Source organism: Hyaena hyaena, unplaced genomic scaffold (genome assembly GCF_003009895.1).
Source record: "Hyaena hyaena isolate Hyena2069 unplaced genomic scaffold, ASM300989v1 scaffold_87, whole genome shotgun sequence".
NCBI lineage: Eukaryota > Metazoa > Chordata > Mammalia > Carnivora > Hyaenidae > Hyaena > Hyaena hyaena.
In genome coordinates this window covers 853,363-878,782 of record NW_024080718.1, presented here as the reverse complement: position 1 = coordinate 878,782, position 25,420 = coordinate 853,363, and the positions used below count along the sequence as shown (strand labels likewise).

Genomic DNA, 25,420 nt, shown 5'->3' with positions numbered 1-25,420 from the left:
AAAGAACCAACATGTTGGTAGCAGTAGCAATATCTGCACTTGTCATTTGGCAAGCATTTCAGAAACTAGGCAAAACTGGGAATGTATAGAACTCACGTTGTTGGGTTTTGTTTTTGTTTTTTTTTTTTTGCACACAATAACAGTAATTTTTTTAAGTTTATTTATTTTGAGAGAGAGACAGAGCGAGTTGGAGAGGGAAAGAAGGAGAAGGAGAGAAAGAACCCCAAGCAGGCTCCACACAGTCAGTGTAAAACCCAATGCAGGGCTCAAACTCACAAACTGTGAGATCATGACCTGAGCTGAAGAGTTGGACACAACCAACCGAGCCACCCAGGCGCCCCAGAAAAACAGTAATTTTTAAGGAAACATCTCAATGAAAGGACCTAAAATATGAACATCTCAAGCAGATCTGTACCATTTGTAGTGATGTCTGTCACCTCTTCTTCCTGATACTGGTAACTTGCATCTTTCTTTCCTGACCAGTCTGGTTAGAGAACATTAACTCTGCTGATCTTCTCAAAGAACTGGCTTTTGGTTTCACTGGTTTTCTGTTTCCTACTCCACTAATAACCACTCCTTAGTACTTCCCTTTTCCTGCTTACTTTGGGTTTGCTTTCCTTCGTCTAGTTCTTAGGGTGGAAGCTGAGGTCTATTTGAGCCCTTTCGTCTTTTCTAGCAGAAATTTAGTGCTAACAATTTCCCTGTGTCCACTCTTGATCCCATTGTAGAAATTGGCACATTCGTACAGAGTTCATGTAAACAATGCCTGTTTACTGGAAGAAGAGGGGAACATGAGCAAGTGACAGCTAAAAACATCTCAGGTAGCTTCTGGATTTACTCTCCACCTCTCAAAGCCTACAGAGCCTCTCCTCTGCTTCCCTCCGCTCCGCTCTCGTGCTTTCTCTGGAGTCTCTCTCCCTGCCGACACCAGGACCATGAGGTCCACGTACCCATTGCTGACTCCCCAGAATCCCTTTGTTTGGTTTATTTTAAAATTTGAGAAAGTCTAATTGATCAACAGCTTACATCAGAGGTCCAAGTAGCCACCGTCAGGGGCCAGGGTCATACTGCATGTGAAACTGTCCTTTCTAGGGCTTGGGGAGGCGGGTCAAGGAGCCTCCTTGCAGGCTACCCATTACTCTCAATTGAAAATTAATTTCTTTAAACAAGTGCCACGTGATTTCACATCTATGTGGAATTTAAAACACAATATAAATGAAAGAAAGCAGAAACAGACTCATAAATACAGAGAACGGAAGGTTGCTATGAGCGGAGGTAGATGGGAGATTGAGCAAAGCGAGTGAAGGGGATCCAGGCTTCCAGGTATGAAATGAGTATGTCGGGGGAGAAAGGAGACAGCACAAGGGATACAGTGAATGGCACTGTAGCGTTATATGGGGACAGAGGACTGCGATGTTTGGGGTGAGCATAGCTCAACTATAGACTCGTTGAACCACTGTGTTGTGTACATCTGAAACTAATGTGACACTGTGTCAACGATACTAAGTGTTGTGTTTTGGGGCGGGGGGGTGACGCCTGGGTGGTTCAGTCAGTTTAGGCGTCCAACTCTTGATTTTGGCTCAGGTCATGATCTTACAGGTCGTGAGTTCAAACCTAGCTCGGGATTCTCTCTTCTTCGCGCACGCGCTCTCTCTCTCTCTCTTTCTCTCTCTCCAAATAAATAAATATTTAAATGAACTTTAAAAAACAGTTCATCCAGAAGACAGACGGACACTGGAACTTGGAATTTTCTGAAAGCTGACACCTAAGTTCCCTGATCACGGTAGCTGCCCTTATATTCTCAGACGAGCATCTTTTATTGACATGGCATTAGATATGCCTGATTTTACCTAAAAATCATGGACTCTCAACATTTTTCTTGAGAGAGTACACATGCAAGAAAAAATATTTGAAAGGTTTGCCATTTTGAAAAGAATCTGAAGACACCATTTACATACAGCTCAGAAGCAAACATCTGAATTTAAGCTGTTGCCTTCCTACCTGCCACAGTAATTCAGATTGTACCGTATGTTTGCTGCTCCAGAATTCCTAGAATTTAAGCAAATCTTAATTGCACCTGAAAATCAGAAAGCTCTGGAGAGTAAAGCCCCTTAGAACTCCACTTCAGAGAAGAGGAAACACAACAGCATTTAATTAATCCCTCTTGCCAGGAAAGGTGGTAAAAACAAGGCGAGGCTGCAAACACCCCCAGTCTGAGCCATTAAAGATGCATTAAAGGTAAGACTCATTTACAAAGATCCAAAGGAACTACTCTGGTTGAAATAAGTCCGTTCCAAAAACAAAGCCAAAACCCCAACATCCTTTGAGGTTACAAAGAGCCCTGGTGTTCTGCTATTTGTGTGTAAACATTTAAAAATTCCAACCTTCCTGCTGCCGAGTGGAGCTTTTGGGGTTCAGCTGCTGCCAAGTGCTACCTCAGCCAAAGAGGAGTCCTAAGAGTCTTTGAAAACTGTTATTTAAGATCAAAAGGGTCCATCCTCTACCCTGCCATTCTCACCTTGTAGAATTATAGGGAAAGGTCTGCCAAAAAGCAAAATGAAACCCAAAGGCACCAACCAAAACACCCAACCAAAACAAAACACCACCCTGCAGATGACATTTCACCTGAAGGCTGTTATTTAAGGCTGCCCACTCCCACCCCTCCCCCATTTCCTCCTCTCATCCTTGTACAGCCCTGATCTTCTGCACACTTAATTAGGCATGTGGTGATTCGCACCAGACAAGAGTGTGCTTTAAAGACTTTGAAGAATACTTAGTTTCCCGGGTTCCTTTGGACAGGCTCATCTATCCTTGATGGGGGAGTGAAGCTCCAGCAATTGCCAAGGGGAACCGGGGATTCTCCCTGAAGCTATTCTTCTGGGTTCCAGGGAATTACTGTACTAATTGCAGTGAGAATGCAGGCCTGGCTACCTGCCCTGTCAGTCTCTAGCGCGCAACAGAACCTGCAAATGAAAACACAGGTAGCTGGTTCATTCTGTGTAACTTATAATCCCCTCAATGGAATGCTAAATGCACAACAACAACAAAGGAGGCAAAAGCACGCTGACCTCAAGGCTGTCCTTTCATTTCCCACAAATCCCAACTGCACCAGGGCGTGCCTGCGATCCGAGGAATTGCCCGCTACAAGCAACATAAGAGGCTTCTAATTGGCAGCTGAACTGGAAAACTGGATAGAACTTACGGGAAGACTGGAGAGGCCAGACAGCTCTGCCTCTCACTCAGAGTAGCCCTGGGCAAGTTGCGGGACCTCAGTGCAGTTCTTCGTCTGTAAAATGGGAATGTTGTCAACACCCACCTCACAGAGAAGAGGAGTTCGTTCATTCATATTAAGGGTTTTTAGTATAACGCCTGACACATTATAAACACTTTGTTTCAATTTGCTATTATAGTATAGTGACTTTCCCCTTTCTGTTTATTTCTTAATGTTTATTTTTGAGAGAAAGAGAGCGCACTTGCATGCACGACTGCAGCAGGTGAGGGGCAGAGAGAGAATCCCGAGCAGGCTCTGCACTGTCAGCACAGAACCCAATGTGGGGCTCAAACTCACGAACCATGGGATAATGACCTGAGCTGAAACCAAGAGATGGAGGCTTAACCTACCCCTCCCCCTTCTTTCAAACACAAAATGGAGTATTTACAGTTCTTGAGGATTTTTCAAAATAAGAAAATTTAGACAAGTAATCAATTGGTAGGTAACTAATTCGGGGCGGGGGAAGCCTAGTGCAGGAAGCTAACTCCCTTTAAGATAAAAGTTTCAAAAAAATTCCCCCTGCACTTCAAGGTCGTAACCTAGGCTGAACCCCTAAGCTAGATTCCTTTGGATATTTCATCCAAAAAGCCCCTTTATTTGAAGCCATCATCTTCTTTTTATTTGGGAGAGAACATGAGCAGGGGAGAGGGGAAGAGGGAGAAAGAGAATCTTAAGCAGGCTCGGCACAGAGCCCAACGCAGGCCTCAATCCCACAACCCTGGGCTCATGACCTGAGCCGAAATCAAGTCTGACGCTCGACTGAGCCACCCCAGCACCCCTAGCCATCATTTTCCCTCATAATATTTTCACTTATATATCAACTATGGTACTTGAAATGTTTCCCCCTCACCAGTGGGTGCGGCCTTGCTCCTACTTCACCAACGCCTCTAGGGGGCAGTGCAGCAGAAAAAAACACTTGCCTAGAGCGGGCAGGGAGGTCGGCACCCAGAGCACATCACTCAGTCCCCACTGGCCACCAAACCACGCACCATCCCACCATACCGCGTGAGACAGTCATGCTGACAGAAAAACACAAGTGCTTTTAATGTTAAAAGTGGTCTGTTTCAAGGAGAGAAACACAGTAAGTGAACAAAGAATGAACAGAATTAATTTCTATGCTTTTGTGTCTTGTGTTTTTTTTTTTTTGTTTTGTTTTGTTTTGTTTTTTTCTTGAGAGAGAGCAAGAACGCATGCACGTGAGCCAAGAAGGGCAGAGAGAGACGGAGACAGTGAATCCCCAGCAGGCTCCCACCCGGGGCTCAAACTCGCGAATCATTGAGGCGAAGACCAAGGAAACACAACACTTGTGAGACCCAACGTGCCCCACTCAAACCTGATAAATCACTGCATTTCCGCACGGGTCCTCCCTCCGGATCCGCAGGAGCAGCTGGCCCCGCTCCCCAGCCCTTCTTTTACCTGCCATGTTATGAGCCATAAATAAAAACACACGAACAGGCATCAGCTAAAAACTTCGACTTTTAATAATGGAAACAATTTGCCATTCCAGAAACTGTAGGGAAGAAAAACCTTCCCTATAAAAATAAACTCATCAAAATTATAAATATTATAACTTTTTTACTTCTGCGATTTAAAATGCTCCCCCGTAGTACTCCGCCCTTCATTTAACAACATTCCTGTACCATCGCATGCTGCAGAGAAAACAGTATTACAGCAAAGCTCAGTTTAACGTTAGAATTTGTACAATGATTTTTTTTAAATCTTTGGCCTTGGTGGCCTTTCTTCTTTCACCCACGAAAATGCTGCTGCGGGACCCACTGTTTGGGAGAAAACATCAGTATTCAAAGAGCTGCGTACGGACAGAATTTCAACACAGCAAGTCTTCCAAATTGCAAATGGTAGTGCGCACAACAATGAGCGAGGTTCTGGGTCCTACAATAAGGATGTCTGTTTTAGACAATCTACTTCAAGTTTAAAAAAAAAAAAAAAAAAAGGGAAAAAAAATCCCCCCACCCCCCACAGATAGCCATCCGCTACTACTTTAGGTTCTAACAGTGTCTTAATCTGAGAAACAGAAGCTTCACAAACTATAAGCTTACGGGATGGGCGATTAAAAGACCAGGTGGTTGATAACAGCACACTCCCACCCAAGCCACAGTCTGAATAGTAAAACCAGTATAAAACTCATGACGGCGTTCCCTGAACAACAAAGGTAAAAGTGTTGGATGACAGTGTCACTAAAACCTCATCGATGCACTAAAAAGAAGTTACATGCAAAATTCAACAAGACGTGCCATACATATTTTATAGCTAGTTCTACTCCCCCACCTCTCCTTACAAAGCGCAGGAAGATATGATTGTCTCAGTAGCACGCGTGGCCCCGGCATAACCGCCACCTACGCCCGCCTCTAACAGGACGGGTGTTCCCTCAGAAGTCACAAGTGCCACACCAAGAGGGGAACCGAAATGCAATCGAAGGCACAGTTCACTTAAGAGGCAAAGAAATGAAGCACCTTGGAATTTCAAAAAGAATCCATTAGGTGTCACCAAAGTGTTGACAATTCCTTGGGAATTTATAAACAAAACACATCTAGACTAAAAATAGACTATAAGGCCCCTCAAGAACCACAGCGCGCCCTTCCCATTGTTTTCAGATTGACTGCTGGCAAAAAAACAAAACAAAACAAAACTGAGGTTACTTAGCCTGCTTTAAGGAAGGTTCCTATTGCACATACCTTTCTTTGGTTGGTAGGAACATGCACTTTTGTTAAAGCATTTCCAAAAAGAACCCCTCTTGTGTGATCAGCTGGGGGGAGGGGCTCCCTTTCTTGCCACCCTCCTCCTTACAGCCAAGCAGTCCTACGGAAGGAGGGTCTGATGGCGCTGGGTCTATGTAATCCACATCCCTATTCTACCTTAGGTCAGAACAGACTGTAAGAGGAAGCGGGAAGGAAAAAAGAGGGGAGAATGGAGGAGGAGGAAGGGACGGGAAAGGGAGGAAAAGGGGGAGACAGGGGACTGATTGTCACGAAAGTATGCTTTGAGCTCTCTACCTGCCAAGCGGCCCCCACCCAGACTCTTTTTCAACCCAGAAAACAGCTGGGGAGGGGGAGGGGGAACCACAACATAACAAGAGTTAGCAAATGGTCCCACCGCCCTGAGGAGAGAGCACTGGACCGTCCACAGGGAGGGCAGCCCCAGCGGCATGACTCCTGTCTGTCTGGGTCTGCAAGGTCCACTTGCCGGAATGTTCTGCTCAGCTGCAGACTTCCCAGTCCCTCCTTTTGGTCTAGCTCCTACTTTCTTTGGCTCTGTTCCTATACTTGACTCACCAGGAAATCAAGCAGTACTACCATGGGTTTAACATCTCAGAACTGAATGCGTTCACCTCATCAGCAAATACATCTTTCTCCCCTACCACCAACTCGTCACCCAAATCACGTTCCTATAGAGCTCCCCAACTTCCACTCCTGCCTTCTTCCAAACTTGCTCTTCACTTTCTTTGTCAAACTCCTACAAAACCCTTCACACAAAGCCTTCAGAGTTCCTAGCTTCCTGTGCCTTACAGTTCACATGGATCACTTCCTCTGACATTTAAAAACAAAAACAAAAAAACAAAAACAAAAACAAAAAACAAACAGGTAGTTTCGACACAGGACAAGTATTCAGATAGATTCCTTGTTAAGCTTTTAAAAAATCATTTGCACATCCTTCAGCTTAACATCATCACATAATTAAAGTAACTAAAAGAAAGTAAGGAATTAAAAAAAAAAAAAATCAAAAAAACAAAACCCAGAGTCCATGCTTTGAAGCAGTCTAGATGGCTCCAGATGAGACTACAGATTCACAGCTTGCCGAGAGGTAACACCACAGTGCTGTAACAGAACAAGCTTGCAGGATCCCTTACAGAACATGCCGAAGGTGCGTGATGCCGTGGGACCAGGTTTTGGGAACTAGATCTAGAGATCAAAGAGGGAAGACCCTAGCGTCACGGGGCGAGAAGACAGCCCTCCATCGAGGAGACACTTGTGCCGGCTTGTAGGCTTGTACACAGGTCATGCGCCTTTCCTTCCCGAGCGGCAGGGAGCCCCGCACCTTAGTCAGGTTTCCACACCTCACCGAGCGCTTCTTCCAGCTTGTGTCTGTAGGCGGCATAGCGCCTCTTCAGGTTCTGCAGTTGCTCATCTTCCTCCTTGTCCAAGATCCGCAAGAAATTCTGCAGTTCTGGAAGGCTGAAGGCTTCCCACTGGGAAAGAACACAAAAGAAAAAATGCCAGGTGTTGAAGTCAGAGCTCAGGAATGCTGGTCCAGAGCGGGCGGGGGTGTGGCTGCCCCTCCCCGCTCCGGACAGCGTTTCCAAAGCCCTGTTTTACAAGGTTGCAAGGTTTTAAGGAGGCCTCCCACGGAGCCCTGCCCCTGCCCTCCACCCCTTCCCCCTGCTCCTCCCCCTGGCCCTCCAGATAGTAGCCAAGCAAACTCCCACACTCTCACCCACCTCCTTCCCTCCTCCCACTGACCTCCACAATGGCTCTCACAAGGGCCACAGTGCACCAGACACTTTCACTGCTGATTTGGCCCTTCTTTACCTGACTGAAGAGGCTCCACTACCCGCTTCCTCTCCCTGGAGTCACCCCTGCCACTGCCTTCTTCCTCACCTCCCACAATCTTACCAGCTCTGAAAGCAGCTGTCCAACTGGCCTGTTTTTCTCTACCTTTACTGCCCCCTATTTATCCACCACCCTTTTCTCCATCCCTGGGAGAGACTCGCCCATGGCCTCCTTACTATAGCCTTCTGTTCCCCAACAGCGAGCCTGAATACTCTGCAAAATGGAAATCTAGGCCTGACCCTCCCCTGCTAGAATCATTCAGTGGCTTCCACTTGCTCTTGCTAAGTCTGAAAGACCCTTACTCCTCTCCTCTAGCACCTTCCTCCCCCCACCCGGCCAACCCCCCTCTCCATGCTGTGGCCCTCACTCATTACATTACCCTCCGAGGCTGCACACACGTTCTCTACTCTGCATGGCGAACTTCTAACTCAACCTTCAAGTCTCAGCTTAAATGCCGCTTCCTGTAAGAAGTCTTCCATAATTTCCTCCCATCCTTCCCACCCAGAACTATGTCCATTAGAAGTGCTCACTGAGCAATAACAGCCATGATCACAAAAGATTTCAAAATTTTGACAATGATTTGCTTAGTATCTCCCTTGCCTACACTTTACCTACACTACAGCTGCTGCACCTGTCACTACTTGAGCTTTGCCTCTTGACCTTTGAGTCTCAAGTTCTGTTTCCCCAACAGCACCTGGTATCTCGCAGGCACAAAAAAACACTGATGGGGTGTTATATTTTTATTATTATTATTATTTTTTTAATTAAAGCAGTAAAGGCAAGAAAGGTACTTGGCATCACAGGGGAGTTTTTGTTTGTTTTTCAACACATTGTCCCCCGCCAAAAAGGGGCCTTGGGTCTTCTGCTGAGAGTCACTGCCTCGTTCTGGAACAATTTCTGATGGGGAACTCACAGGGGTGTGGGGAGGGAGAAGACTGGAGAGAACCTACTACAAGGGTAACAGATGGACTAAAACCACCAAGTGGGCACATGGTAGAAGACTTTCTGAAGAGGGATTCTGACCTGGTTATTAAAGAGATTAAGAAACATGAAACAGGAGAACAAAACTTCCTACATTAGCACACTCCACTTATTACAACAACACTGTCAGGAAAAGAAGGGGGGGCACCTGGGTGGTTCAGTCAGGTAAGCGTCTGACTTTTTTTTTTTTTTTTAATGTTTGTTTATTTTTGGTAGACAGAACACAAGCAGGAGAGAAGAGACAGAGGGAGAGACAGAATCCGAAGCAAGCTCCAGGCTCTGAGTTGTCAGCACAGAGCCCGATGCGGGGCTCGAACTCACAGATGGTGAGATCATGACCTGAGCCAAAGTCGGATGCTTAACCGACTGAGCCACCCAGGCGCCCCATCATCTGACTCTTGATTTCTGACTCAGGTCATGATCTCACAGTTGTAAGAGGGAGCCCAGCAGTCGGCTCTGCACTAAGAGTGGAGCCTGCTTGGGATTCTCTCTCTTTCTCTTCTTCTTCTCCTCTCCCTTACTTGTACTTTCTCTAAAATAGATCAAATGGAATTTAAAAATTCTTTAATAAAATTAAACGGGGGCACCTGGGTGGCTCAGTTGGTTAAGTGTCTGACTTCAGCTCAGATCATGATCTCACAATGTGTGAGTTCAAGTCGCACATCAGGCTCTCTGCTGACAGCATGGAGTCCACTTTGGATCTTTCGTCTTCCTCTCTTTACTCCTCTCTCCTGCTCTTGTGTACACTCTCTCAGTCCCTCTCTCTCTTCCCTCTCTCTCAAAAATAAATATTTTTTTACATAAATAATAAAAACAAATAAAATAAAATCTTTAAAAGGACTCCTGGGTGGCTCAGTGGGTTGAGTGTCCCTCTTTTAATCTTGGCTCAGGTCATGGTCTCACAGTTGTGAGATCGAGCCCATCCTCAGGCTCTGCACTGAGCAGAGAGCCTGCTTGGGATTCTCTTTCTCCCTGTCTCTCTGCCCCACCCCTGCTCACACTCTGTCTCAAAATAAATTTAAATAAAAATAAACACAACTTTAAAAATAAAAAAATTAAAGAAACAGCATTGTCTTCCTAAAACTCCCCAAATAAAGTTCCAATTTAGACATATAAACATAATTTACAAGGCATGTTTACATACATTTTCAATTTGTGACTCAAAACCACCTTTCAAAATCTTTACTCCCACTCTACAGATTTTAAAACTGAGGACTGAAAAAGACTGGAAGATTTACACAAGCTCATGCTCCTAATCTAACAAGAGGAACAGTAGGAATCTGAGACTTGGCTTCCTAACTTTTCTTTTATAAAATTTTTTTTTAATGTTTATTTATTTTGGAGAGAGCGAGCAAGCAGGGGAGGGACAGCAAGAGAGGGAGACACAGAATCAGGCTCCAAGCTCTGAGCTGTCAGCACAGAGCCTGATGCGGGGCTCGAACTCAAGAACCATGAGATCATGACCAGAGTCCAAGTCAGACACTTAACCGACTGAACCACCCAGGTGCCCCACTGGTTTCCTAACTTTTAACCTGGAAACTATTCTCATTGCATCACATGATGTTCTACCCAGACAACTCACGCCATTTCCTGTTCCAGACAGAAGATGGAGACCCAGGCCTTGCACGATTTACTCAAGCATCATTTTAAAGCCGACATTTGATCTAGAAGAATGATATAACATGCTTTTTCCTTCAACTGAACTAGCCTAAATTCAATCCTCCCTGGAGAGAAAATGGCAAATGATGCTTATACAAACATAATTTCTAAATCTTCTGGCTGAGGCAAAAAAGATTCTAGGAAGTTAAAGGTCTTTCATGGTAAGGAAATTCCATTTTCTTTTATTTCTCTTTAAACACATAAACCTGCAGATGTTTGTTAGTGACAAACATGGAGTGTCGACTTTCATAGTTTAACCGAATCGGGGCAATTTGGAGGTAGAAGGAGGGATAAGGGCTCTTTAAGTGGGAGGAAGATTTCCCTTCCTTACTCTCCCCCCACCTCTGAAAACTACACACCAAGAGAATGGATGCCATCAACAATTATATTGTAAGCCAACTTGGGGTTTATTTCTGACAAGTGAAGAACACAGGGACGCCTGGGCGGCTCAGTCGGTTAAGTGTCTGAGTCTTGCTTTCAGCTCAAGTCATGATCTCGCGGTTTGTGTAATCAAGCCATGCGTCAGGCTCCACACTGACAGCATCAGCCCGTTTGGGATTTTCTCTGTCTACCTGTCCCCACCCTCTCTCAAAAATAAATAAATAAGAACTTTAAAACAAACAAAGAAACAAAAAACACACAGAAAGGTAAGGTCCACAGACCAGCTCTTCCCCTCCCAAGAGACTCAGCCAGCCAGACACTCGGCGCACACACAGCCTCTCCCTGTGCCCCCCTCCCATGTGAAAGTACAGTCACTGGGCTACAGCAGTAAACCAGGACCAGCTGCTCTGTACAGTGTAAAGCAAGAATGAAGCATCACTCACCTCTCCGATCTCATGTTCACGAAGAACAAAACTAAGTGTGTCCGTCCTGGGCCCGGCCACCAAACGCAGGAAGAGCGGATGTTCCCGGTCTGAGAGCTTACAGGCGTAGACTGGGGAGGGAGACGAGCGGCATGTGACAGAGTACAGGACCGTTCCCTGGACCTACGGCTCGCTTAGCATTCCTCTTCCAGATCAACGCAACCGCCCACATCACCCAGCCCCCACTCACCATCCTCTTCCTGTCGCCATAAACAGCCTACAGTGGGATAAAATCTACACTAGTTCCAGTACAGACAGCTGCACGATATACACTGTGCCTTGATCAAAAAGGAAAGAATTCTCAAGAATGAATTCTAATGGGTCTTAGCCCCCAGATGGGCTTAGAATTCATTCTGCTCCTCCTTTCAGAAAGCAAGATAATCCATGTACAAAAGCATGTGCAACCCCTTTTCAGAAACAGTAAAAGTATACCATGCAAAGAACACAAAATCGGAGCACGGAGCAAATCTGTCTACAGATTTAGAATTTTAACAGCTGCAAATAAACCAAGGGGTCAGGATGCAAGCTCTGGTGGCTTCAGGACCACAGATGTATGAGTCTCCTGCCACACACACACACACACACACACACCCATCCCGAGGGTACTAGCACCACCTGCAGTGCTGAAGGATCCTGCCAGCGTGATGCCAGAGTGAGGTTCATATGCCAACAGGGCACTATCACTGCCCACCTGTGCCGCTCACCCCCAGGTGGGCAGGCACAGCAGGTGGGGAGATAAAATGCCATCTGAGCGTGTCCACATGATTTTGGCACTTCTGGCTACAAGTGCACCACAGGCACGGATCTCCCTGTGGATGCAAACCTCCACACCTCTGGGCCTGGGGCCTCTCGAAGGTAGGAATCTCAGCCTACCCATCTTCATACTCTGCCAGTGGTCTGCGCTCAAAACAGTGCACGCACACCCAGCAGCCAGCTGGGTTCCGTCCCCAAGCAGTCAAGAGAGGTTCTCCCGGGTCAAGTTAATATATTTTCCTCTGTGGCTGCTGGCGGCTTTACCCCCACAAAGCACAGCATGCGCAGTTGACTGCCCACACCAATTTACCACGTGTAATCGGGCACTTGGTGAATCACAGTATCACAGTCACCTACCACTGGGATCGGCCTGTGCTCGAGCACCTGACCCCAACTACTATGTCCAGCTTCATGCCGTTCTTTCACGTTCTCTTTCTATCCATTGAATGTGGGTATCACATTCAGACAAGCAGACCCCAGATCTGAATGCCGTTCATCCAGCGTATAGGACTTGGGGAGCTAGGGGCCGAAATGCCCCCGCATAGAGGCCAGTGTGGCAGACTAGAGAAACAGAACCCATGCTGTCCCATCTCATCTGAAACATTCAGTAATGCGTGTGCCTCCCCAGCCTCAAAGTCTCCGAGAATGCATGCCCCCCTCCGCCAAGCCACTCCGTGTTCAGATGCACCTCAAACGTGCAATGAATGTGCTAATGAAGCCTTCAAGCACAGAGGCATTCTTTGTTGTTGTGAAGAGCATCAAAATCAAGGCAAACAAAAAAAAACAAAACAAAAAAAACAAATTAAAGCATTCCCCTGTGCACACATGACAGAATCCTCCATCAGATCAGACCCACAACCGTCCAACTCAAAACTATGCAACACCAGCAAACCTTAGGGGTAAGCCATGATCACCATGGCTTCCAGAAGCCATCCCAGGACTCTGACACAACTGAGGGACATACACCCAGCAGTGTCCTTTCTGCTAACAAGGACAAAGACTTAAGGGCAGAGGCATTTCCAGCTCACGCATGGCAGCGTACCTTGGTCTTCCCTGTGACAACGCTTATAAAGTGCAAACTTGGCAGGGCTCTCGGTCACGAGAAACTTCTTGAGCAGGGCCTCGATCACTTCCCCGACGGTGTTCATGCTGCTGATGTGAAGCGTGTTCGTACAGCCATTGCTAGTAGGAGCAAGCTTTCCGAGGCTCGGAGACGTCTGGGGGGGTCTGCAGAGTTCCATGTGCACTTTGATGAAGCCAGTGTAAATCCCATTTGAATTCTGAAGTGGGAAGAGAAGCACAGGCTTAGTTGGGTGGACGGTGGCATTCAAGGAAAGGAGACCAGCAAGAGCAAGAGCATCTCGCCTTCTCTCTCCGGCTGTGTTTTTCCTGCTCATGGCAGAACTGCAGGAAAGATCGCCCTCAAGGGAATGATCTCAGAAGGAGAGTAACACCCCCAACAACCTTCCAGAGGCAAGGTCTGGCGGACAGATGTGGCTTCCCCCTGCTGTGGGGAGCCCGGTCGGACACTGATGTGCCTGAAGCTGCATGTGAAAGGTCCAGGTCCCCTGGAGAGGTCACGACCCGCTGGAGCAGAGGCAAGCCAGATCCCAAGATGCGCTGGCACACGGGGGGACATGTCTGCAGCTGATGACCAGCTATTACACACATAGGCAAGACAAGGAAGGTCGGGGCGGGGCGGGGGGGGGTGTCTTGAAAACGCCCAAGCGAACCTAGAGTGGATGGTAAGCAAACAAGCTATTTCATTCCCAGTGGCTATTACGGTATGTGCTTGATTACCAGTTTTTCTGAAACTTTTGCACACGGCACGTATGCCATATGGCATGGGGTGCATGATGATGTGATTCCCATACCTCAAGCGGCGAGATGTGTAAAACAAATAGAAGCTACAATGTGAACTCTAGAGATTATAAGGATTTGTCTTTTTGGTCTTATTTATACCTCCATGTATATACTATTTCCTCACAGTTTTACTGAGGTATAATTTTTATACAAAAAAAAAAAAATCACACATATTTATATACACAACTTGCTGAGTTTAGCATTTACCTGATGGCAGAATTACTATGTCTTCATTGCCAAAAATAGTAATAATGGTCTGGTCTTCACTTTTTCTTTTTACAGCCAGTATATTTACAAAAAGTTCATTCTAACGTTTTATTAAAGCAAATCATCAGGTGTTATATATAAATGAGACAGTTAAAGTAAAACATTCAAAAAAAATCTCCTTTTGGGTCCATATTTTTCTTCGTTTCGGCAAGATCAACTTACAATGCTAATTTGCTTGTTCGTTCCTGTGGAAAGTATTACACAACACTTAACATTTCTATCTATGAAATGAATGGAAACCTGCATGTTTTAATCTCCACGATGGGGAGGGAAGAAGGAATCATCGCAAGTGGAATATTTCTCCTCTGATGAAAAATGCGTTTGAAAACAGAAATATCAGTGTTAGAATGACGAAGTTAGGGGAGTTGGAGTCATCTGTCTCCCCTCCCCCCCAGGGGAGTCTGCGGGGGAGGGATTCTTCATCACAAGGACTTAGATTTAAAGGCTCCTCCCCACCGTGGGGGAGAAGAAGGGGGGAAATAGTGGGGGAGAGGGAGGGAGGCAAGCCATGAGAGACTCTTGAATGCTGAGAACTGAGGGACTGATGGGGGGGGATGGGCATGGAGGAGGGCACTTGTGGGGATGAGCACTGGGTGTCATATGGAAACCAACTTGACAATAAACTATTTTTTAAAAAATAAATAAATAAAGGCACCTTCCCAAAGGTCAAAGAACTCAGTAGGGCCTGTTTTAAATGAGTCACCCCTTCCTTCGCTCAACTGTCAGGTCACAGTCAACAGATTCACAGGCACAAGTCCAAGGGCCCTGGAAACCGGCAAAGGGATGGCAGGTGCCTCAAGGAAAGTCCCCAAATGGGAGGACGAGGCACAGATGTCAATCCAGGAAGCACGTGAATATTGTGGCTTTGTTGCTGGCCCTCCCTGCACCGTCACCAAGCCCGGGGCATCCCTTGCTCCTAAACCCTCACTCCCCCCACGTGTCAGCATTCGGTGCCACACTGCTGAAGCCCGAGGAAGCTGAGCACCGCATCCCTCATCTTCCCCAACAACCAGCTGAGAGAAACCTTCGGGAGCCACAGGCATGAAATTATATCCTGGAGCCACAGGTATGAAATCCTTTTCCCCGACACTTCCAAACTTATCTACACAAGACAAAATGTATCTAAAGCCTTATTAGAATCGGAGTTACCACCTACACGTTAAATAGGCAATTCTTCTACTCAATGCTAAAAATCCTTTGGAGGCCGTCACAAAAACTTTTACAATAAAACTGTAAAGTGTTTACCGATGTTGAGATACTTCGATATTTAACTTTACCTTGAAAGCTGCAAAAAACACTCCACTTTACTGCTCTGCACACTTTTTTTTTTTAAACGTTTATTTTTGTGAGAAAGAGAGAGAGCGTGAGCAGTGGAGGGACAGAGAGGGAGATACAGAATCCAAAGCAGGCTCCAGGCTCTGAGCTAGCTGTCAGCACAGAGCCCAATGTGGGGCCCGAACCCACGAACCGTGAGATCATGACCTGAGCCGAAATTGGATGCTTAACCAACTGAGCCACCTAGGCGCCCCTACTGCCCTGCACACCTTGACCATTCAACATCTGCACATGCTATTCAGAGATTTTAAAACATACAGACTGCAGTACCAACAATTTATATCTGTCTTTCAACATATGTCAACGTAAACAGTACTGTGGATGCTTACCAAGGTCATCTTCAGCTTGTCTGTGACTGCTAAGTTGTACTTGTGAACTTTCTCTTTGATTTCCTCTTTGCTGAGGTAATTGTGGGTTTCCTTCTCTTTCTCCACATCCTAGAAGGAAAAAAAACAAGCCATGCCACACATGAAAAATCATAGAAAAAAATGCAGATACGCCAGGATTCTTTTTACATTCCACATGAGAATTCTGGAGCGCTTCACCTTGAAACACACACGCAGATAGCAACACATACATACGCCCTCTCACTTTCAAACTCTCAGGGTCATCCACCAAATACGGCTCTTATTCCTTCGGACTACGGTCTTCTTGAGGGCTACAACTAATTTGTCAGTGGCTAAAAGTAACACTTTATTAATTATTATTTTGTAAAACTGTCTTTGCTAAATTTTCCTTCTGCACAAACACCATTCTCTAAGAATGCCTGCAAGATTGGCTACTTCCATTTATTTTATTTTATTTTTTGAGGGAAAGAGCGCACGCATGCACAAGTAGGAGAAAGGGCCAGCAGGAAAGAGAGAATCTCAAGCAGGCTCCACACTCAGCAAGAAGTCTGACATGGGGGCTCGATCCCGCAACTCTGGGATCACGACCTGGGCCGAAATCCAGAGTCAGATGCTCAGTCTCAACCAACGGAGCCACCCAAGTGCCCCAGGCTATTCCCATTTTAACAATATTTCAAGACACACACCAAGAGCTTCTCATTAGCAAATTCTATGGACTTTATGGTCTTTACAGCTTTACTATATTTATAAGCAAAAAGCATGGTAGTTAATGTTAACTGGCACTAATCAATGACCTAATTATACACAACTACCAGAGGGTAGTTTTATCTTCCAAACAAATCCTTGTTTCAAGATATAAGTAGCCAGATCCAGATTGCCGCTACCAACCCACTCTCACCCACCCGCACCCCATCCAGTCTCAACCCCAGTTTGGACTCTCCATACTGTGGATGGGACAATAACATTTAAGCCCTCTTTCCACTGAAGAATTCAGTAATGGTTTCTTGTCTAAAGAGCTCAACTAGTGCATGACATGATGTAATGGCTAAATGCAATTACAGACGGCCAAACTTCAGTGTGCTCTGACCGCATGAAGCCAAGCATACAAGACACTTGGCTTGTGTTGCACTTAATTCTCCTGACAACCTAACCAGGTAGGCATTATTATTCCAGTTTCCAAAGGAGATCAAGTTCTGAGTAAATTCACCTGCTGATAGAAACTCAGCAGTTCTGTGGCAGTGACAGAATTTCCCGGAAGCCTGGTCTCAAAGCCCACCAACTCTCAGTAACTCCAGTTCCTGAGATCCCTCGGGAAGTGTGTGGTTTGTCCAGGGACAACTCAGCTAGTTAAAAGACCAAATTCTATTTTAATCTGGGTCCTCTATGTTGTTTCCACTAACAACAATAGGGGGCGCTCGGGTGGCGCAGTCTGTGAAGCGTGAGACTTCAGCTCAGGTCATGATCTCATGGTTCTTGAGTCTGAGCCTTGCATCAGGCTCTCTGCTGTCAGCATCAGAACCCACTTTGGATCCTGTCTCCCTCTGTCCCTGTCCCCCCCCCAGGGCACACTCGGGCACACAAGCTTTCTTTCTGTCTCTCTCAAAAATCAACTTAAAAAAAAAAAAGAATTAAAAAAATAAAATAAAAAATAACATTTCAGAAGCTTCAATGACTATTTCTTTTTTTTCTTTTTTTTTTTATTTTTTATTTCTAGGAGAGAGAGAGAGAGACAGCGTGAACAGGGGAGGGTCAGAGAGAGAGGGAGACACAGACCCTGAAACAGGCTCCAGGCTCTGAGCTGGCAGTCAGCACAGAGCCCGACGCGGGGCTCGAACCCACGAACCGCGAGATCATGACCTAAGCGAAAGTCGGACGCTTAACCGACTAAGCCACCCAGGCGCCCCTTCAATGACTATTTCTAAGGAAATTCAAAACATACATTGTAACTCTCTGCTTGGGGCTGCTCTTTCCAATCCACAATTAGCTGGCCACCGGCCACAGCTGAAAAAGATGGAGTCTTTGTTTCGACTTTGATTGTTCAGTACAGACTGTCCAAAGACTCTTCAAAGCAAATACTAAAAAGTGGACGTAAGAGATTCCCGCTTCCTAGGGGTGAGATGTGGCCCTGGCAGGGCGAGAGGGAGCTGTGAAAACCGTGCCCAACTGCAGCAAGACGGGGCTCTGGTCCAGAGTCTGTCACCAACTAATCCCGTGCCCTCAACTCAATGACCTGAGTCCACTCCCTCATTTCCTATGAAATAAAGGAAACAGAGTGAATCATCTCCAAGGTGCTTCTTGGCCATAATAGAGCGATTTTGCAAAACTCTGATGCTGTTCTCACTGGTGTGACCTGGGGGGCAAAATGGTTCCATTTGAGGAAACAAGGCAACCAAAGGCCCACCACTAAAAGTGTATAAAACAGCTAAGTGCACAAATACTGTAGCATATGTCCACCCTGGGGGCTTACCACCTAAATAAGAGGTGAGGAGTCTAAGAATGAAAAGAAGGGGTAGAGTGATTATGAACAATGAGCAGGGTCCAGTCAATTTAGAATTTAGTGAGTTTTGGTTTTTTTTAAGAATTTGTGTGATTTTTGGGGTGCCTGGGTGGCTTAGGCGGTTAAGCGTCCGACTTTCGCTTAGGTCATGATCTCGCGGTTCGTGGGTTCAAGCCCCGCGTCGGGCTCTGTGCTGACTGCCAGCTCAGAGCCTGGAGCCTGTTTCAGTCTGTGACTCCCTCTCTCTCTGACCCTCCCATGCTCACGCTGTCTCTCTCTCTCTCTCTCTCTCTCTCCTAGAAATGAATAAAACATTTTTTTAAAAAAATTAAAATAAAGAATTTGTGTGATTTTTTTAAAAGAATTTTTTTTAACTTTATTTTTGAGGGGGGGAAGAGCAGAGTGGGGGGGAGGGAGAGAGAGAGAGAATCCCAAGCAGTTACCATATTGTCACCACTGAGCCCAACTCAGGGCTCAAACCCATGAACTGGGAGATCATGACCTGAGCCCAAACCAAGAAGTTGCTCAACTGACTGAGCCACCCAGGCTTTCTACACCCAATGTAGGGCTCAAACTCACAACCCCCAAGATCAAGAGTAGTTTGCTCTACTGACGGAGACAGCCAATCGCTCCTAGTGAGTTCTTAATCGGCCCTAGGCCACCTTACGGCAGCATTCCCAGAAGCCTGAGGAAAACCGGGGGCACTAGCTGGCCTGCAAATAGAAACTCATGCTGGCTTGCCCACAAGGGCACAGCTGAGACATACTTGTGCACCAACAACCCTCCTTCCTTCTCAGAGATTAAAAACCAAGGAAACCAAAAGGAGCGATAACAGAAAAGAGTTGGGCCCAAGGACCTCCGTGATCCTTCCAAGGCAAAACACCTTGTTATTAAAAGATTAATTCGAGAGTAAATCCCAGAGAAGCAGCTATTCCCTAAACGTCTGGGACCCTGAATTGTTTATTGAGCTATAACTCACATGGAACACTGTTTGTCTTAGGTGTACAGTGTAAGGATGTGATACACGTATGTACTTCAAAACCATTAGCCAAAGTTTAGTTAACACGCATCATCACCTCACAGCATTAGGATTTTTTTCCTGTAAGAATGGTTATAATCTACACTGTATTTTTAAGTCAACTGACGTAGCAACTGCCCACAAAGGCCACAGACCAAGGTCTGCTCACTGAGCAAATATTTACTGATCTCCTGCTGTGTGCCAAGCGCTCGCCTGGGCGTGGGGACCTGGGCGCAGAGACGTCAGGCACCACACCTCCACCTTCACGGGACGGTCCGGCGAAGCTTGAGTCTCACTGAGGAATGTCAAGGAAAAAAAAGCTTCTGAAATGATAAGAGCAAGACTCTGAGTGGAGCGGTGTGGAAGCAGGGGGAAGGGCTCAGAAGTCACGAGCTCAGGCCCTGGAGCGGAGGCCGCCGGTTTCTGTCAGTATCAGAATGGGAGGAAGTTTCTAGAGCTGGAAAACTTCCAAACTGATATCCCTTTAAGAGACCCCCCCCTTCCTCTCACATAGGGAAGGATCCCCCTTGCCCTTCCTCCAAATTCAATGCCTTTGGGAGGGGCGCCTGGGTGGCTCAGTCTGCTAAACGTCTGACTTCAGCTCAGGTCATGATCTCACGGTTCGTGGGTTCGAACCCTGCCTTGGGCTCTGTGCTGACAGCTCAGAGCCTGGAGCCTGCTTCAGATTCTGTATCTCCTTCCCTCTCTGACCCTCCCCTGCTCACGCTGCCTCCTTCTCTCTCTCTCTCTCTCTCTCTCAGAAATAAATAAAACATGAAAAAAAAAACAAACCCAGTGCCTTTGGGAAGATGGCCTTCTGAGCAGAAAGAAGGGGGAAAACACGCAACCTTAAAGGGACAAAGTAGGCACAAGGCTGCAAAAGGTGAAAAGAAGGAAGAGTTTTTAAAAACCTGTGTGGCAAGTGCAGAACACATTAAACAGTATAGACGTTAACCTTCAACTGTGATGGCAAGAACAGGAAATGGCACAGGGCGCAGCAGTCTGAATGTATCCTTATTGTTCCTGGCGGCCAGAGGCGGTGACACCACACCCAAGTGCATCTGTCTGGGCTGTCACAGGTCCTCTTTTTTATAAGCCACTTTTCTTTCATAACCTCCCAGCCCTCCAGGTTCTCGGTTCTTCCATGGAAAATTAGAAGCCCTAGACTCTTCTCCAGGGTGTTTGTCCTGCAAGCCTGAGGGCTGCTCTGGGGCTTGCTTTGGGCCCTGCGTGGGGTCACAGAGTTGTTTCTCCACCAGTGAACTTTTAAATTCTTTTTTTTTTTTTTAACATTTTATTTATTTTTGAGAGAGAGAGACAGCGTGAGCAGGGGAGGGTCAGAGAGAGAGGGAGACACAGAATCTGAAGCAGGCTCCAGGGTCTGAGCTGTCAGCACAGAGCCCGACGCAGGGCTCGAACCCACAAACTGTGAGATCACGACCTGAGCTGAAGTCGGATGCTTAACTGACTGAGCCACCCAGACGCCCCTACACCGGTGAACTTTCCCACGGGGACACGCCCTGCCTCCCAGTGCGTGGGGGTCCTCGGGCAGGTGGCCCCATCCCATTTCAAGTTAAGACTGTCTAAGAACACACTGCTTTACGAACCTGGGCAAAGGGTCTGAGAACTGTTCGTACTCTTCCTTGCTAACTTCGGTGTAATTTGAAATTTCATCTCTACTTAAACTTTTAAGTCTGAAATATAAAGACAACAAAACAGAAAGCGTCCAGGAGGCCTGTGTTGGCGAGGGGCTGGGCCCCCTACCTTGGGGAAGGTATGTGGCCTCAGGTGTGGGCATACAGAGGTCTGAATCACAGCCTGGCCACGTCCTGGCTGTGTGACACCAGGCAAGCCATTTAACCTCTCAGACGCAGTTTTCTCATCTCTGTAAAATGTGCAAATCAACACGTGCTTGACAGAGCCACTGTGAAAATAAAGTACAGCTCATTATGCGACAAGTCTGTTGAACTCCTGCCGGCGCCCCGGTCAGTACCATGCACGGAAAGCTAGGACTGACAGCTGTGGCCGCTGCCTTTCCACCTTTCCGTGGCGGACAGCCTAGTCAAGTTTGACCCGCTCTCACCCCACTCCCTCACGTGTCTCCTTTAAAAAAATTAAACTACTGACCCTTTAAAAAAAAAAAAAAAAAAGAAAGAAAGTAACTAGTTGGGGCGCCTGGGTGGTTCAGTCGGTTAAACATCCGACTTCGGCTCAGGTCATGATCTCACGGTTCGTGGGTTCGAGCCCCGCGTCAGGCTCTGTGCTGACAGCCAGCTCAGAGCCGGGAGCCTGTTTCAGATTCTGTGTCTCCCTCTCTCTGACCCTCCCCAGCTCATGCTGCCTCTCTTCCTCTCTCAGAAATAAATAAAACACTAAAAAAAAAAAAAAAAAATTAACTACCACATAGTCTCTGATTGGGTAGGGGACCACAGAGGCACAGCACCTGATGCCAGAGTCAGTAAATCGTGTCAACACCTTGCTGGTCCCAAGGCTCTCTGGTGGAGCTGCCCTGACTCCTGGCCGGGTTTGGGGGCTAGCCCTTGTCAGTGGGAAAGGGAAACCTTACCAGGCCAGCAGGCGCTTACTCTAAGTGAGACTAGATTCCAAACTCATGAATCCCTACATTAAAAACAAATTTTTTTAATGTTTATTTTTGAGAGAAAGAGATAGAAAGAGCACAAGCAGGGGAAAAGCAGAGAGAGGGGGAGACATAGAATCCGAAGCAGGCTCCAGCCTCTGAGCTGTCAGCACAGAGCCCAACACAGGGCTCGAGCCCACGAACCGTGAGATCATGACCTGAGCGCAAGTTGGACGCTTAACCAACTGAGCCACGCAGGCTCCCCAATGAATTACTACTTTTAATCTCATCTTCCAGTTGTGGAAACGGGCAGTCACGTAGTGATGTCCCAAACAGACGGGGATCCCGGTGCACTACACACGTACCAAGTGCAGTCTTATGTGCGGAATAAAGCACTGAGCCCGCATCCCAGGACCACACTGTCCGGGAGCAATGGGCCCCTGCTCTAAATGGAACGCAGGGGTGGCTCGAGTGGAATGGAGTCTTGGTAATGACTTCAAATGTCCTCCCTTCCAGGCTCTATTCCAACAAACAGAGCAAATAAAGTGCTGTGGACCTAACTGAAACAGAAAAAAATCTTCTCTGGGAGACATCTTCCACTGCCGTCAAAGACAGACCTAAAAGCAAACCAAAGCAGGCATGCACTGAAGCACCAGTATAAGTGACTTCCAGCAGCTGGTGAGCAAGCAGCGAGGGGACTCAAAAGAAATTTTCAGCTAGTCCAGTTAGATGCTCCTGAGCTAGATTTTAAAGTATAATTAGCAGGGGGCACCTGAGTGGCTTGGTTGGTTAAGCATCCAACTCTTGTTCTCAGCTCAGGTCTTGAACTCGAGGTCGTGAGTTCAGGCCTCACGCTAGGCTCCACACCGGGCATGGAGCCTACTTAAGAATTTTCAGAATAAAAAAATAAAGGGGCACCTGAGTGGCTCAGTCGGTTAAACGTCCAACTGTTGATTTCAGCTCAGGTCATCATCTCACGGGTCGTGACAGCAAGCCCCACAATGGACTCTGCACTGGTAGTATGGAGCCTGCTTGGGATTCTCTCTCCCTCTCCCTCCCCCCCAGCTCCTGCTGCCTCTCTCTGCCCCTCTCTGCCCCTCTCTCACTCCAATCCTCTCTCTCTCTCTCAAAATACACTTAGAAAAAATAAATATAATTAGCAGGAGAAAAACTGTTCTGAAATGTCCCCTAGGTGTGCAGGAGAGAAACCCTCTGAGGAACAGGAGAAAGGTGGTCACACAGAGCTAAACCCGCCAGGTCCTTAGAGGGTCTTTTAGGTTACCATGCCCCGTGAGAAGGGTCGCAGGGGACAGTTTTGTACTTACATTAGATGCCTGCTGGACGTTCTTCACTTTTGGTACCACAACCTCTAAGACATAAATGTAGGTAGAGTGGACAGAGGAGCTGAGGGAGCCCAGAAAGTTCTCTCAGGTAAGGAGCAGCACTGCTGCTAGACCCCCGCATTGTCCAACAGTGCTTCCTACCACGAGGGAGATGTCCTGTGACTGCCGTCAGAACACCGCTCACCAGCCACATGTGGCATCTGAGCACGTAAAACCAGAGGATGGATTTTCACTTGAATTTGAAATGCTTTAAGCGTGAGGGGTTATGTGTGGCCATGGGACTCCACCCGACAACGGGAACCTGGGCCAGAGGGTGACAAGGGTAAAGGAAGAACAAGGTGAGGAAACCCCAGGAGAACGCAACGTCAGCGAATGCGTGTGAGTAAAAAGACAACTGTTCAGAACAAGTGAAACTCTCTTCCTGAAGGAAAGATCAGGAGCACTGTTTCCGGGGTGCCTGGTGCTGCTGCTCTTGACCTTAAAAGTACAGGGCGCTGCCTGCAGCCCCGTTCTCACGGCACCAGTGCCGGCAATCGGCTGGGTGCCACATCGAGACTCACGCTTATCTTGGTGAACGGCCATGGCGTGTGGATTCACCCTGGCCGGTTTTCCCCTGCCGGATGGGAGGGTTTTTTTTTTTTAAATAGCGGGATACAGAGCTGGGGCGCTAGCTCCCTTCAGGTGAGGTTCGGGGATCCATCATGCCCGTGGCAGCTTTCTCTGTACCCATGCACGACGCTCGCTGTTCAGGGGTCCGACAGCCAAGAAAAAGGAAGGGAAAGATGCCCTAGCCCCCTCCATGCTCCCGTCAAGGAGAAACGCATCTCCTTTATCTCAGGGGAGGAAAAGCAGATGGAGAGACGCGAGGGCGGCTAGGAGGGCAAGGGCAATGCTCACAGCGCTGCTCACAGTCCTCCCCAAGAGGGCCCCACGGAACACCAATCCTCAGCATGTTCTGTGGACAGAAAGGGTGCTGCGCTGCTCCTCGGCCCCCTCTCCCACCCCCCAGAGGGTCCCAGAGGGACTGAGATCTGAGAAGACCCGAAGGTTTAAAACAAAACAAAACAAAACCCCATATCAGCACACAGCAAGGAAACTTTTAAGAAAACAGACCCGTAATAATGATGTAAGTGGGACATTCATTAATTATGAGCAAATGGACACGTTATACAAAAAACAGATATTTCTTTTATTAATTATTCACTTAGCAAGTAGGTTCTGTATTCATTCAGGGATATTCGCACACACAAACCACATCTGTTGAACTTGGCAATTTTACACAACTTCTTTGTCACAGGCTACTTGCTAAAACAAGAGAATAGCACGAGGAAGTCTAGGTGGGCATTTCAGAGAACTTTTTTTAAAAATGGACTTCAAAAATAGAAGCAGGCAGCAACCTTATAAGGACGGGAACACGGTACTAGGCTTCTCTTCCATGCACTTGAGGGAGAGGTCAATGTGTGCCACCCACTGCCTTTAAATTCTCCCAGCCTCACCCCTACCACTCGGGCCAGGAGTCACTCTGCCCTGAGGGTACCATGTGCTCACAGCACCCTCCCCCTCACCTGGTGAGCCTCCTCCTCACGGCCCACCCCACCCAGAGAAGCCATCCTAACCACAAGAGCCCTCCCTTACCCCTCTATTTTAGGAACCCTCCAGGGTACCCCATCCTTGCTGACTTTGCAGCCACCACACCTCTACAGTTTGTGGTTTCCTGTGTTTGCTCCTGCCTCTCCATAACCTGATGGCATTTTTAAATCTTCCACTCACTCTGGAATACCGTGCTGGAATTAGCTTGATGCAGGGGGGAAGGAGAGGGTATTCATTTTCAGTGATTGATTCTATCTGGTCACAGAGCCCGCATCTACAAGATTGCATTTTGTAACCCAGGCTCGCTTTTGTATATCTTATCTGCCCGAGGTTTTCTGTTTGCTTCTCCAAACTAAATGAATCTGCAAGGGCACACAAAAGGCCTTTATAACACCAGATACAACATTTTATACGCTTCTGTTATCCATCTGCACCATCAAAGGAGACAGTCCTTCAAAGCATGCCCCTTAAATACCCTCACACACCCCAG

The 25,420-nt window shown here is 47.1% G+C and overlaps 1 protein-coding gene across 1 annotated transcript in view; it reads right to left on the bottom strand.

The window, feature by feature from the left end:
* Nucleotides 1-4,729: 4,729 nt before the first annotated feature.
* Nucleotides 4,730-25,420, bottom strand: part of RASSF3 (Ras association domain family member 3) — a 75,625-nt gene continuing 54,934 nt past the window's right edge. Inside the window, exons 2-5 of the mRNA XM_039234286.1 lie at nucleotides 15,887-15,994; nucleotides 13,135-13,372; nucleotides 11,301-11,410; nucleotides 4,730-7,475 (exon numbers count right to left, since the gene is read on the bottom strand). Coding sequence (XP_039090217.1) covers nucleotides 7,326-7,475; nucleotides 11,301-11,410; nucleotides 13,135-13,372; nucleotides 15,887-15,994 — 606 coding nt within the window. The 3' untranslated portion in view covers nucleotides 4,730-7,325. The remainder of the gene's footprint in view (nucleotides 7,476-11,300; nucleotides 11,411-13,134; nucleotides 13,373-15,886; nucleotides 15,995-25,420) is intronic.